This window comes from Corvus kubaryi, unplaced genomic scaffold (assembly GCF_017639235.1).
Source record: "Corvus kubaryi isolate FWS band 111438036 unplaced genomic scaffold, C.kubaryi_AGA036_p1.0 132, whole genome shotgun sequence".
Classification (NCBI taxonomy): Eukaryota; Metazoa; Chordata; class Aves; order Passeriformes; family Corvidae; genus Corvus; species Corvus kubaryi.
This window is the reverse complement of record NW_024580666.1, coordinates 4,959,358-4,975,467: the sequence shown is the minus strand read 5'-3', so window position 1 is coordinate 4,975,467 and position 16,110 is coordinate 4,959,358. Positions and strand designations below refer to the sequence as shown.

At 37.8% G+C, this 16,110-nt stretch overlaps 1 protein-coding gene across 7 annotated transcripts in view; it reads left to right on the top strand.

Annotated features, from left to right (window-relative positions):
• DLGAP1 (DLG associated protein 1) overlaps positions 1-16,110 on the top strand; it is a 419,505-nt gene that overhangs the window by 290,510 nt on the left and 112,885 nt on the right. For all 7 annotated transcript variants that reach the window (XM_042030616.1, XM_042030634.1, XM_042030590.1 and 4 more), the window contains one exon: positions 4,251-4,465. In XM_042030616.1, coding sequence (XP_041886550.1) covers positions 4,251-4,465 — 215 coding nt within the window. The remainder of the gene's footprint in view (positions 1-4,250; positions 4,466-16,110) is intronic.

Genomic DNA, 16,110 nt, shown 5'->3' with positions numbered 1-16,110 from the left:
TTGTCCTACTCAAATAATACACAGGCAGAGACCCTTTCATAAAAAGTATTACAATTGTTAATAGCCAAGGCAGAACTTCTAAATTGTTTCTTTACCCTGCAAATGCTCTTTATCAGTTACACGATGCCTTACAGTTTTCTCCTACACCAAATTCTGAAATTAGGGTTTCTTGCTCTTGTGAATATGAGATAAGAAAAAAGAAGAAATAAGATAAAGGTGAGCTGGATCCAAATTTTTTTCTACAAATTCGCTAATATACAGAAACATTACTGTAAACAAACAAACAATAAAAAGTAAAAACAAGATTTAAAGAAAAACAAACCTGACTTAAACACCTGCACAAAATCCCCATGGTCAAACTGTTTAACTAAAATAGCTTTTAAATCGAATATCCATTGCATTCTTTTATTGCAGCTTTATCTAGGCAGGTAAAGTAGTTTGTGCAAACACTCTGACTTCCTCAATGTGTTCTGTGAATTTGGAAGCGTATCTGGGTTGGTATTTTAGGCTGTTCTCTAAATCTGGATGGCTTTTTAACCACAGCCATCCTTTTCTCTTTGATGCATACAGGGTTTACCCTTAAACCCATAATACGGAAATGGAAGTTGGGTCACTTTTGTATTATTTCCTTTGGTTTTGTGCATGCAGGTGACTTCCAATACCCAAACCAGCCAGTGGGTTTGTGGCACTCACTGAGACTGCTTTGCCCTGGTCTCTGTGTGAACAGCTCATCTTGCCTTCTCTGAAACTAGTGTTTTTGAAAAAGTAGAAAAGCTGCTAAAAAGGTAGTGGTTGTTTTTCAGTGATTGCTCACTTCACTGATATGACCAGAGCTCAAACTGGAAACTTCCAATCACATCGTACAAATTGAGGGACTAGAGCAGTGCATTCAAACCTCAGCATGGTACACAGGGTTTGCATGTGTACATAGAAAGTTTTGGGGTAAAATCCATTGCAACCAGCGTTCAAAACCTGGCCTATTGTATCTAAATAATTTTGAGAATCTTTGGGATAAAAGGTCTTATACGTGGGGTTATTGATAACAGAAGTCAATAATTCCAAAGTAAGTTTTTCCACACTTATCACTCACTGGTATTGCTCCTATAAACTATGGCATTAAATTTAACAGTGTATCTATGACTTAATAAAACTACAGGTGTTCAGCTTGCCCGAATTATGGGCACTGTATGAACATTGTAACTTTATCTCCCCTGACTTTTTCTCTGTTAAAGACACCAACCTTAACAATATACTAACATACTTTATTTAGTGCATTAAGGATTAATTCACTAATTTATCTTGATGAGAAAAAGCAAAGATCTTCAATTAAAGCATAATGAATAAAATATTAAACAGATCAAAGTGCATATCCTCTAAGAATTACCAGATTCTCTATATACTCTGACTTCGATATCTAATAGCTGCCTAAAAACTGATTGGAAATACACTATTACAGATTTTAAACTTCTGACTGAAGTCTGAGCATGTCATCAAAATGCCAGCAGAGCTTGATTTTACTAAACTTATCTTAAATTCTTTTTTGTATGAGTGATTTGAGAAGTCAAAATTTTACAGTGACAAGCAGAAGCTGTAGGTTCCAAAATGTATGTGAGAGGTGGTATGAATATAGATTGTATACTCACTGTTTGATGATGTTCTAGGCCTAGAACTAATGCAAGAATAAGACCTGAAAAAAATTTTATACTCTATCTGTCATAAGTGGCTAAGGGAGGAGTGTAAAATGTTCTGTACTCTTCTATATCAAAAATCAAAACCTCTGATGGGTGTTACCTTCATTTGAAAGCATCATCTTTCCAGATCTGGTCCAGGCATAAACTTAGAAGTCGCAGAATGGAAATATTGCTCTGCTTTCTTTTTTTTTTTAATGTGGAAAAATACTAGAGCTGTTCATTTAGTCCTGTTCTTCCAGTAGATTCTGTTAGTACTCTTAGTCTTAGTTAAAGCTTTACCCTATCCTAAAAGAAAATTTCAGGTGGTTTTAGGAGTATTTATTCAGTAATATTCTATAGATGCACAATTCTGCATGTCATCATTCAATAAGAAAACTGGAGTTAGAACTGTATTTCTGCTTCAATGAACTTAGATTCTTGGAGCCCAGGAAAATAAATTCAAAAATAAACAAAACAAAAAACAAACTCCCCTCCCCCCCTCCCCAAAACCCCAAAACCCACAACAACAAACTTTGCATGCTGCTGGAAGAATTGTAGAGCCATTAACTTAAGGATATGTAAAGACAACATGGAAATTTACTTTAAAAAGGCACTTAAATTCTTTACAAAGGAAAGAATTAGTTAAATAAAACATGGAGAAATTGAGAATGACTAAGTCCTGAGAAGGGAGACTGAGTCTTAAGAAAGAATATTGATAAAGGGGAAACCTAGAGTAGATATCCAGGATTAACTCTTCAGTTCTTTGAGGAAAATACTGAAGCTCCAAGAGAGTTTCAAGGCTGGACTTGACCAAGAGAGAATGGGGAGAACAGAACACAAGAGGAAAGAAGGACTGTTTGAGCCTGGCAGTTTAAGGAAGGCCCTAAATAATCATGTCAGGAGCAGGAAAAAAAAAAAAATCAATGAAAGAAGAAGGTTGGCAAGGTCTTGGGTTTTGAAATTGTCGGGAAACAAAGCAAAGACATAGGTTGTGAATAGTTTAGTTAATAAAATTAATATGGTTAATTAATTATAACTAGTAACAAGCCTATATGGGCTTAGGACCATTAAATATCTTTGTTCCTTTGTATACCACAGTGCTATACAAAGTGGTATACAAAAATAAACAGTTGCAGTTTATAGCAGTATAGATTGATAGAAGGCCATTAAAAAGGCCATAAAAATTTATTTGTATTAACAGTAACATTTGAAAGGCCTTACAGCCTCTGGACTTAGACTTCTGTTTGTAGTGGGAATCAACAGCTAAGCCGTTAGCAAGCATTCCAATGTTTTAGTTTTGGTTGTCTAAATAAGCTGGCACATAAATGCTCTGGCTGAAATCTGCAATGGGATTCACAAGATCCTCAGCAGAAGGTAAATTTTGATGAAGAACACACTTCCCATAGAAAAGATTATTCTAGTAGGTGAGAGTATTTGTAAGTTGCAAGACAAATTTAGTAACCTAGATTCGTGCCTCCTTATTTAATGTGGCTTGTAAGGTTTTCTGAGCATTATAGCTGTGGCTGGTTTATAGAATTGATTCACTGAGAGGAATCAGAGAAGCAGCAAACTAAAAAATGACAACCACTTGTATTTAAGCCTACCACAGAATGAGTTTAACTAAAAACCTCTTTTGCAGGTTCACCTTTAGATAAAAATGGTGTTTCTGCAAAATAGCTTCAAAGGTCCTGCTCCACTTCATGTTTTTTCTGCGGTTACAGGAAAGAGAAGGATGTTGGTTTATGTGGTCAGAAGCCACAGGAGCAGAGGAAGGGAGACAGTGGGTGGGCAAGAGCACTCTGCTCTTGGACTGTCCTTTGTTATGTCTCAAAATCTCATGAATGCACATTCCCACCATTCCAGATTTCCAATACAAAGAAGGGACAGCACTGACTTCAGATCAAGAGAAATAATGCACATCATTAAGAAGAAGAAGAAAAAGAAGGGAATAAAGAGTTGTATGACTCAGGCACTCAGACTAACAGAATTCAAAAGGAGGCTCACTGCAAGCTGCGGGTGTGCAGTTGCACCAATTAAGCTATAGAAGCGTTAGTAGTAAAATTTCACACTTGCAAACCTACTTTTGTGATGATTAGTACATAGCTCCACTAATCTGAAATGTATCTTGAGCCAAAATCATCCTGGTGAGCATTCCTATGTACACTCTGTCAGAAAACATTGTCATATAGAGATTTGTATTTCAGTTTTTGTGCCTCCCCAAAGATGTTCAATATGTTGAGCTGAACCAAACATACCCTGATCTGGTTTATAAATGCTTTGAATGAAAATAGCTAAAAAAAACCAGATTTATCCAGCCCAGTATTAAACCTAACCAAGGCTTCTGTGTCAGCATGTTTGCTAGAAACTTCCCAGATAAGTAATAGAAAATAGCAAAGAACTCCAGAGATGCTTGTGACTATGCAGAGAGAGAAGTGGGCCCCCATTCCAACAGCAACCCATGGTCAAATGGGATTGAGAACAGGCCTTTGACCATCAGAGTTTTTGTTATGGCTCTGTTGTGGCTTACCAATAACACCTGGGAGGAGCATACTAATAAGAGAATTGTGTTTATCACCTCAGGTTCCTCAAGATGAATGGACTGGCTACACTCCCCGAGGAAAAGATGACGAGATTCCCTGCCGCCGAATGCGTAGTGGAAGTTACATCAAAGCCATGGGGGACGATGACAGTGGAGACTCGGACACAAGTCCAAAGCCATCTCCAAAGATTGCTGCACGGAGAGAGAGTTATCTCAAGGCCACCCAGCCATCCCTTACAGAGCTTACCACCCTCAAGTAAGTCCATGTTCTACCACATACAGCTCTCCATTAACACATGCGTCTTCTACGTTTGTTTCTTCTCTTTTCATTTTCTATGTTTTCTATTGGTTTCTTCTCTTTAGTGCTAGCTGCTGGTTCAGGAAAGTATTTGAACAAATGTGCTCAAGCATGCTTATTTTTGCATGGGTTTCTTTCTGAACAAGAGTAAATATAGGAATGTTTCAGAATGCTATTCTGAAAAGGGACTGCGCTATGAATTTGCAAAGTATTTTAACCTGTTAGTGTTAAGTGAGCATCCAGTTATGTACAGTAGGTCTGCTCTTTGAATGCTTTGCTAAATTACAGCTTTGGCCTGCAAAAGCTTTGCATAACTGTGTATTTATATATACTCAACATGTGAAATTAGCCCTAAGATAGTCTTTGCAACTCCAGAGAGCACCTGAGATGTAATTAAAAAGAACTAAGACCATCTGAAAGTAGACAAACCCATGTTTCCTGCTCAGAATTGCACGGTACTTTGTGGAAAACCAAAAATCGATTTTTTTTAATTGTTTATGAAAGCTTTATTTAAAAAGAGTCATGATTTTATGGTTTTCAAATGTCACTATTCGTTTTTCCTATATTTATGTTTTAAAAAGCCACCCAAATTCTCAGGAAAGTTGTACAAATGGACAATTTTGTATTAGTGTTTTATTTTAATTGATTCTAAAATGGAAAGGTCCCTTAAAGCAAGAAAATAAATTATGTCCATAAAAGAAAATAGTGTGGGTTTAAAATCAACAACAATTCTGTCTGTCTTTAACACAATTCTTTACTATAATAGTGAGTTGTAGTTCACTGGACCAAAAGAAACCAATTTTAGTATAACTTGCCTAAGGCTGTAGCTTTAAAATGGGGAGAAAAAAAAATTAAAAGGATCTCTATCTCTTCTAGTATCCATGATCAGTGACAAAAGACTCCTTCTGCATTTCCCTTATTAATTTCTTCCTTCCTTGTCCTCCTCTGCCCCATTTTTTCCCAGAGATCTTATCTGAGAAACAGATTTTAGAGAAAAGCATTTGATCCTTGTTAAGAATGTCATGCTCTTGACGTCAGTGATGACTAGACCAGCAGAAAAAAGAAAGCTTACTGCAGCTCCCCGTAGCAGCCTGCCTGACTTTGTCTCAAGGGAAGCCAGGGATTGCTTCTTCTCTGTCTTTCCATTAGTGTCCAAAGGAGAAAGCAATCTCATTTTCTGCAGGGATTTTCATAATGTAGCTGGCCTTTGCTTAAGGGATCTAGTGATTCCTTTCATCATCCAGAAGACTTTACCACATCCTTTCCTGAGCCAGAACTCCTCCTGTGAGATCAGTTATTGCAACCTCTGCAAGGTGAAGATGAATGTTATTTACCACCACAAACTCCATCCAGCCATGCTTCATGCATGGACACACTTTCAGGCACGGAGCTTATTCTTTTTGAGTTTTTAGGAGCATGCTTTCCAGAGTTCCATAGCATATGTGGAGCACAATGCATCACAATGAGTGTATTTGCTCTTGGTCATTTCTGTTCTCTGTAGATACAGGATTTGCAAAAGAATATAGATTTATGAAAAATCAAAAGTCCTGCATGTCACTGTTCACCCACAGAGGATGTTAGACCAGAGGTGCCAGGCAGCAGAAGCTTTTAGCTTTCAAGTCATTGTAATTCAGCAAAGTGCTTGTATAAATACTTAATTTCCCATGTTTTTTAATCCCTTCCTATTCGGGAAAGCTTTTAGGAATGTGCCTAATTTTAAGCTGCAGTCTGTAAAATTCACATAAGTTTAGGAGCTGTGCAGAAGTAGGACATAAATCATAGGGTAGAAGAAGGAAGGGAAAATGGTAAATGGTAGTAAAACAAAAAAGAGGAGGAAGCATGAAATAACTTTTCTTTTTCAATGACTTTTCATCATAAACTGGGATGAAATAGAATTATTTATTTTAATCTATGCTGATATTTTAAAGAAATATCTCTTCCTGGGAAACCTTTCACTTTCAGAGACAATTTGTATAATACATAATTATGCAGTGCTTTCATTCCTTTCGGCTGAACATGATAATTTCTGGGGGTTTTATGAGAAACAGCTGAGTACTTGGTCTGGGAATTGAAGTCTTCTGTTAAGCTAGGTCTTTGTTTCCAGAATTCTTCATACTTTACTTAATAGTGTGACTTGACCTTCACAATGACATTAGTTTTTCATCCTGATTACTGTGAGAGTTGTGGTAGAGTTTTTGCAGGTGTGTTGGACAGAGACTTAACTAGGGTCCCTAACTCACTGAATATAGGTCATCAGGCAATTGTGTGAAGCGTGGTAACAAGTTATTTCCTTGGCTTGCTGTTGACTTGGGTTCAATTTGCACCTGAATAAGAGCTTTGTGGAAATGAGCCAAAGGCTGCTCTAGGCAGCAGGCAGCCTTTTACTGTCACTAGTGGACCTTCTAGTTGACCTCTCAGGGTATTATTAACATCCTAAAGCTGAGTGGTATTTCGCTCCTTTAATTATGGGGGTTTTCTGCCAATGAAGAACAAAGCACGCTGTGAGAGCAGTGTTTCTACAGCAGTAATTGTCAGGGATCTTCCTGATGCACTTCTTTCTGCTACTCCCTTTCTCAGTTTGCTGTATGCAGTCTCTAGTTGGCTGCACTTTCATCTCTGGCAGAGCAAACAAGTTAAAAACATGTTCCCTTTTGCTTTCACTGTTGTTTTTGAAGGGATTTTTCATCTTTTGGGACTTTTCCTCTCTGACTCCTTTAAGTCTAATATTGGTCTCACAACCCACGCTGTTCCTCCCACCTACCTACCTACCACCGTTCATGTGCCTACGCTTCTAAGGAAGTATTTTCATTGTTACCAATGTTTCTTTTTATACAAGGAATAACCTTTGAACAGCACAACTGTGTCATATCTCCTTTACATAATACAAATTTATTTCCCTGGTTCTGCCGAGGATTTTTTCCTTGCTATACCGTACAATCTTCCTCCTACAATTTTCCTCCATTGCCATGGTTTCCATGTGGTTACAGCACATGTGTCAAATGCTGTGGTACCATTCTGGATAAAGCACAGCTTGCTGTGATTTTGAAATACACACCTCCGCTGCTGCATTCTCATTATCCTATCAGGAAGTAAGCAGATTTTTTTTCCTCTGTCTTTGCTGGCAATATGCTCTTGGTGTTTAAGCTTTTACTGCCTAGATAAACTGATTCAGCTGGAAAAAAAAAAAAAGTGGTGTTTTCTTGCCATTCCCGAAAAGCGGGAAAATCTTTCACTTATAAGTAGGTTGAAAATAGACTGGTTAGCAAACTTCTAAAGAAGGTGCAGGTGACAGATAAGTGACAATTCTGTTACAGCTGAGCTTGAATCAGGACAAATTCCTTCACTATGTATATGTACCTTGCTTATGTTTAGCATGGTTTGGTTGGGAAAAAAAGTATGCAATTACATTGCTGTCCCCACGCCAACCTGTCACCTCCAGCTCCCAGTAACTTTTAAATCCATTGGCCAACTAAAACCAAGCTTGCTAGAGAGACTGGAATCTGAAAGATGTGAAGTTCCAGAAAACTTTATCAAGATCCATAGCTGTATAAGGCAAAGAAGGATCTGCAGCCATCGCTTTTGTTCTTTTGAAGGACTATGGGCAAAGAAGCTGGTGGGTCAGCACAAAGAACAACATGATGGGAGCATTTTCCCAGCCTAAAAGATAAGGAATATGGAAGGGACTGGAAAACTCTGTTGAGGACAAGAGGTCTGAAAGATGGTTCCTGTCACCAGAGGTTTTCTACTTCATTTTCCCCCTTTCCTCTTCTCCACTGCAGGCACATTCACTGCTTAAAATACAGATTCAGATTATGCTTCTTAACTCATTAGTGCTGCTATTGTGGGGACTTCATCCACTTGAACCTTTTATTTGGGCTTTTTTTTGTTTCTTTGTTTGGAGGGGGTTTTTGCAACATATTACAGAACTTAATGGTAATTTATTTGTAGCCATGGATTTTGGGTTAAATACAGTTGCAGTATTTTGCTTTTGAACTCATATTTGATCATCATAAACATTTTTCTGAGACAAGTTGTACTCTGTGATCACTACTGAATTGAAAATTTTAATGATCTTGATACTTTGTAGATGCATTTGTAAAAGTTATGTAAAAAGGATAGAAGAACAGAATTGAGGTTTTTCTTAGTAAATCTTTTTTTTCAAGTATTTTACTAGGCATGTGATGTTTTCCAGTCAACTGTGATTAGGAGAAATTCAATTATAAACACCAAAACCACTTTTTAATCCACACCAAGTTTCACCACTGATGATAAAGAGCGAATGTGAGGCTATGAGCATTAGACTTTTCTCCTTTTTATCACATGGTAAAGAATTTTTCTATATAACTTCCATCATAGCTGCATCTATTCCTATGCGTAGATGAGTGATGCTTAGAATAAACCAAACAATTCCTAACTTTAAAGTTTATCAGAGACATTGCATAAATAATAGCTCAAAATAGGGGCATGTTATTTGTTTACACCCACACTTATAATTTTATGTGTTAATACAAACAGCGTAAGTACTTTCTACTTGTATGTTTATGGGAATCTGCAGATTAAATTGTTTTGAAAAGCAAATCACAATAAATGATCAAGCTCAGTTAAGTGGTAGAATCTGTTAGCAAGCTTAGTAGCAGTGACAAAAGCAAGAAGAAAGAGGTATATCTGATTTATACTCAACTGAACTCAAACTTTTACATCACCTTACTGAAAACTCATCAAGTCACTTCCTGGAGGACAAACCATCAAGCCGAAGTCAACCTATATTACTAACCAAATCTTGACAGAGTTGCAGCACCAACTGTGCTAGGATGACTTGGAAGGAAAATCAAACCACTCCATTGTTACTTAGTATAAGACATATTTCAAGATAGGAAATCCCCTGGTCCTTGTAAATTGTAATTTCCTGAGGGAAATTATAAGGGTTGTATGGATAATTTTAGCCTGAAACAGTGCCCAGGCTGTTGTGTCATTCAAGCAAACTGAAGCTGATGTCCTTAGACTACTCTTCACCATACGGTGCATCATAAATCCTTAGGTATGAAAACCATCCCAGTCTTGGGAATGAGTGCCTATTTACTTTGAGGTGTTTCTATATTGCTATTATATACTCCAAAATATCCAGGAAAAAAAAGGCGTCATATAAACAAAAGCACACTTCTTTTTTTTGTTTCTTTTTCTTCTTTTTTTTTCTTTTTTTTTTTTAATTGAGGTGGTGTCCTCATTCTGCTAAAGTCATCTGACCCAGATCACAGACAGGGGGAAGGGAGAGGTGGTGCAACACCACATTTTCATTATGGTGAATATTTTTAGACACATGCAGGGAAGCTTGTTAATTTTCTTTCTTGCTGAGTGACTTCCAATTAGGAAACAATGACTTGCTAATTAGTACAAAAGGAATAAATCTGATTAATCTTTTACTAGTGTTTTACAGTATGTTTTCAGTACAGTTGGTGTAATTGTTTCATGTTGCAGTCTCTTTCATTTTTATCAAACCTGTAGCTAGCAAAGGAATTTTTTCCATGTTCCTTGAGGTGTGTTTTGTTTCTTTTCTTGAACAGGGAGTTTTTAAAATTTTGCAGTAAAGAGAAAGAGAAGCATCTCCTTGAGTTTTGGACAGGCAGCCTAAGGAATAGTATTCTGGAACTATTACTGGCCTAGGCAGTAACTTTCCCAGCTCACATTCACTGATGCATGATCTATTACTTTTTATTCATATTATTGCAATCCATTTTCTCTTCTCTCTGAAACTAGGGAAAAGCTGTTGGACACATTTCTCACTTTGCAGGCTTGTGTGTCAGGTATGATTAAGTTCAGTGAATAATTTAGAAGTCAGAAAAAAATTTGAAAGGCAAGACAATGAAAAATTATTTATTTTGAGGTAGTAGGTGGTCATACTTCTGCAGCCAACGGTTTCCTTATGGCAGCTGACATCTGTTTTGTGTATATGATATTTAAGGAGGAGAGGATATTGATTTGTTGGAGGAACTTGGAGCTTTTAATGAACAGTTGCTAGTGATGGATTTATAAAGCACATTCAGTCAGTTAAGGCTTAGTATCACTGACAAGCATGAGAGAAATCTTGTCCCCCATGGCTGGTTCCCTTCAAGGTTTTGTGTCCTCCATACACAGAAGTATGGATGCCTTCACAGCACAGAAATGAACCCACAATCATCTGTGGAGACAGGACATCCCTATGTTTCGTTGCACAGGACATGGTTAGGATAAACACTCCTCCTCTCTACTTCTGTGGTGTTCCCCACCAGTTTATCTCGCAATGAAACTGAAATTCCCTAGGTATTACAGTCTCACTGGTAGCAGTCATTGCTTATCACACTGTAAAACTTAACTTTCTGTTAGTCCACACCCAGCTACATATGCTCTGTTATGTCAGTATTACCACATTGGTATAAATATTATTTCTTGTTTCTCTAAGATGAGAAGTGAAAATTTTGTTGTAATCTGTGATGTATTCTATTGTTGTTGTCCCACTTGTACTTTTACCTTTGCTTGCTGAAATTTGAGGCAATCATACTGTAACAATAAACTTACATAAGAATGTCCATAGAACCATAGAATGGTTTGGATTAGACAGGACTTTAAAGATCATTAAGTTCCAACCCACCCACCATGGGCAGGGACACCTTTCACTAGACCAGGTTGCTCAAAGCCCTGTCCAACCTGGCCTTAAACACTTCCAGGAATGTGGCATCCACAACTTCTCTGGGCCATCTCTTCCTGTGTCTCACCACAGGCAGAGTTAAGAATTTCTTCCTAATCTAAATTTGATTTTTTTCAGTTAGAAGCCATTCCCCCTTGTCCTATCACTACATGCTCTGGTAAAAAGTCCCTCTCCAGCTCTCTTGTAGGCCCCCTTTAGGTACTGAAAGGCTGCGATAAGGTCACCCCAGAGCCTTCTCTTCTCCAGGCATAAACATTGACAAAGAAAAGAAAAAGCCTATAACTTTTCTAGGCAAAATGTGATTTTTTGGCAATACTATAGAACAATTTTGGAAGTCAGTAATCTGTGAAAGAAAAGCAGCAACCTCATTTAGATGATTGTCTTATTGCAGACGCGAAAATCCTTGTCCTGTATCTAGTCATCTGCTTCATTTGTACACAAGATTTAGCTTCATATGGAACATAGCTACAGATGAAAGTTAGGACTTCCAACATCTTAGCTTCTCTCAATTAAATCCTAGAAACATTTATGCATTTTACAGCAAATGATGTTGAAGGTAAGACTGTTATCACTTAAAAAGCAAAGCCTATCACTGTACTTCATGTATCAAATGGGTATTTCTAGGGCTTGTGTTAAGAAGCACAGTTATAATTGCTGAACCAAAATGTGTTTTTGAGCCATCTCTTTCAGTGTATAGTCTTTACAGAGCCAACATGTGTGTTTACATGCAAAACTGGTCTTCTTTATTTTTAGCCCTACTTCTTCCCACATACTTAAAATGCTGCCTCAAGAAAGGGAGTTAATAATGTCCAGTGGAGACAAGAAAAAAAATACTGCCTAAGACTGCAAGGGCATACACAACCTATATGTTATGAGAATTTTCCTAGCAGTAATGATAGTTAGGCGTGGGAGTGAATTGCCAAAAGACATCACGCCACTGGACATTTTCAAGAAAAGGGTAAAAAAAGACTGTCAGGACAAATTTAGGTATCGCTGATCCTGCTTTAGGGTGGAAGGAGGGACCGAATGACCTCTTGAAGATCCCTCCAGACCTATCTTTTTTTATTCTCTATCTGTCTTTCTCAGGCTATTGAATATACCCACTATCACTGTTCTTAATTCCTTTTCTTAGCTTACTTTTTAAATATAAAAATAAAGCTCTCATCAGGACCAAATTATTCCTGAAGGCCTGCTGTTGAACAGTAAATTTAGATATCCCACCCACAGCAGTGCTGTGCAGTTCTTTCATGTTCTTTAAATGTTATTTCATTGCTAGGGATTTGAAATCATGTTCCCACTGCTGCCAGCCATACCATGCTTGACCCTTGGTATGTGATCTTGTACTATCTGGTTTAGTTTGCTAAGGGGAGCTGAGCTGATGTATTGAATCTGCCATGCAGAAAATTCACAGGCGTAAAATGAGATGTGCGTTTGCAAAAAAAAAATCAGTCTGGAGTCCTTAATATTCTACATAACAAGACAAGCAAACAGGCAACAATAATTAAGTTAATTATTCATAATGATTTTCTATTCTGATCAGCTAGAAGTGCAATCTTTTCTCACTGTGAAATGGTGGAGCCCTTTCGTATTAAAAATGGAAAAAGTTAAAATAATGTATATTGCTTTAGTTTTGATGTGAAAGTACAAGACAAACAGTGTTTCTGCGGACATGCTTTGGGATCTTCTGTTAATTTGCATTATATTAGTATGAGACAAAGAGAGATGAAAATGAAGACTTTTTCTGCTCTTACAAATAAAAGATACTATCTAAGTCATGTGATACCCAGTTATTTGTTTCTTCTATTTTCCAGGATTGTATTACTGCTAAAATAGAGCAACTTTCAGCTTAATTTAGTAATTCTCTGCTGGCTTGGGTGCAGGGTGAAGAGTGGGAGCATGGGGCAGCAAAGAAAGTATATGGCCCCTATAATAGGTGCAGCATCAAATACCACTCTGCTCCCTGTGACACGTGTGAATGAAAGTTCATCTAAAGAGACTTGACTTTTTTAAATCTCCTCTCCTCCTAATGAAGTTATAAATCTTTTCAGGAGTGGAGAAATGAGGGGAAATCCTTAAAGGCATTTTTACATTGTACCTGCTTTGTTACCCATTGTACACCACACAGGCAGAGAACCATCATACAATCATTGTTTAATTTGCTGGCGTGAAAAAAAAATTGTTGAAAGCACCTTTGCAGCAGCTGCTGAATTCTTGTGAGAGATTTCTGTGGTTCCATCTGCAGCTGAGCTTCACAGCAATTTCCTATTCCCCTCCAGAAGGGATGTGCTACCTGACCAGCCTGCACCCCAGCTGCCCAGCAGCTTTGCCTCCAGCAAGCCCAGTGACTGCAGAAAGCACTAACTGGTTTTGTCATCCCCAAATGCCAGCAGCCACATCCACAGCACCCAAATCCTTCTCATTCTTCAAGTGATGTTGGGCTGGCAGACATGCTTGAGCTGTATCTGTGCAGCTCTGCACTGTGACAGTGATGTATCATGCTGAAGGTAATCTCAGGAGATTTCTGGACTAGTATGTAAATCTCTCCTGTTTTATATATGACAATTGCTATAGCAAATCTGTGCTAAGCCTTCATTACTCTATGCTTGAAAGCAAACCTTGAGTAACTACTTTTGGGAGGTAGTTCTCCTTGGGTTAGTCCTAAAAATATTCAGTTAGTATTTATTACTTTATCACACCAAAATAGTTATGATATAGACATTTACTAAAACTCTCTCACAACGATCAGTATCTAGTACTGTCTGCATTAAAAAAATTGGAAGATGTACTATAATGCCAAATAATATAAGGTTCTTATTTCATTTATTACTTCTCCTGTTTGTTTTACAAAGCTTAAAACTGCTACTTCGTTTTTATTGCATGTAAAGAAATAGTTTGGTTCTGAACTTTGCATAAATCTCAAAAATAAGGATAAATACATAATGCAGAAAACTTAGAAACACTCTCGGTGAAATGCTGTCAATGACACCGAGTTGTAGAAGTGATAAATTTATATTTATAAAAGATGAAATTTTAAGGGGCGACAATTTCTACTTTGGTAGAAAACTTTGATAGGTCTTTTCTTCCCTATTCTAGTGGGATGTAATCAACACATCATTAAACCATCCTCGTGAAGTTGCAATCAAAAACATTAGAAATCTCAGAAACACTGGCACTGCCTTGTCAATAAGGTCCACTCTAAACCTCTAGCCAAGGATTTCAGCCTTGCGCAGGATCTGTTGGACTCATGTCAGCCATGTGGCTGTAAGCTGTGAGACAGCAAGGCTTTGGCAGAGAAACGTTGCTCAGACTTGTTTGAAATGCTGGTGAGTCAGGCTGTTCCACTGCAGTTGTTCAGTCATTTGCTGTTGGGTAGGATGTCATTTCTGAGCTGAGCAGTAACTCTCTGTCTATTACTTCCTGCCCTCCACCACTTCCCTGCTCCCTACATAAAGATCATTTGACTAAGGGCACAAAGTAATTGTTGTTTACCTGTGATGAACAAGTTTGAATTGAGACAGAGAGGATGATGCCTTATTCATAAATAAGATGTTAGACTGACAGTGGCTGGAATTAATGTCAGCACTACCTCACTATTTCTATTGTCCCTTTTCTCTCTCTTTTTTTTTAATAAGTGATTCCTTACTATTCCTATAAACCTCAGTACTTAGCTAAGTGTCCTTTCTCCATTAAAAGAGACAAGGCTTGCATGAAGAGCAGCACAATTACAGTCACTGCCCCTTCACTCAGTGAATGAATGTCCTCTCAACTATTTCTGTATTTCTACCTCCCCACTGCTTATTTTATTTCTACCTCCCCACTGCTTATTTTATTTCCTTTTTCATAGTGAATTTCATTCAAAGTGAATTTCACACTTTGAAAATAATCAGTATGTAGCAGCTTCTTCTGCTTTCATTTATTATAACCCTCATCCTTATACATCCTCCTACTAGAATTTCATCAGTGGTCATTTAATTATTAATTTTTTTTTCCATTAGTGCAGTTACTAACATCATTCTTTTGAGTCTTTCACAGTTCTTTCATCCCACAGTTCCTCATCCTGACTAGAGCCAGTCTGCTGTTAGCACTCCTGGATCCTTCTCTTTGCATCCTTTCTCATCTGGGAGGCGTGCAGCTTGTGTTGAAAACAGCTCTGCCTTCCTTCAGCTTCGGTGCTCCGTTGCTGCCACCATACACGTGGTGGGTAGCTGCACTCAGTCACGCTTCAAGCTATCTTTGGAGTGATTTCCTCAGCAACTGGGTTTGCTCCCTGCTCCATTTCTCCAGACAGAAGTCTGCAGTGGCTCAGAACCACAGCCCGGCAGCTGAGGTGCCCTTGTCACTGGCCAGCGGTCAGGTGGTCCTTGCACACTGATCCCTGTGCAAACACACGTGAGTGCTAAGGAAGCTTTATCCTATCAGCTCTAACTGTTCTTTCTCCAGAGAAGCTAATCAGATTCATTATATCTCTGTGATGACTGTGGTATCCATCTGAGTGCTTTGCCTCTGGCAGAAGATTGACAAGCCCTCATTTTCTATTGAAATTGCCTGTTATGACTATATTTCTTCCCCTGTTCTCGGAATCAGTATGTCCATATAATGGTAGTTTGTTATTTAATGTAACCAGTTCCCTTAAGGGCAACAGCGCAAAGAATAATAAAATAATCCATTTGAAGTTCATACAAACAATGAATCACCTGAATAGCTGTCTCTTTAAAAACAGGCCTGTAGTTTGATGCTGATGTTGTAGAGATTCTTCTTCTTTTGAATATGTTCCCAGATTATGTGTTTTATTTTATGTTATTCCTTTAAACCAGGTACAAAATAGATAATAGTAAATAATACGTAGAGGAAGGTTCTTTATTTTTAAGGAATATTTTTAAATAAAAGGATAAAATAAAGTTGACATGTAAAGTAAAACTTA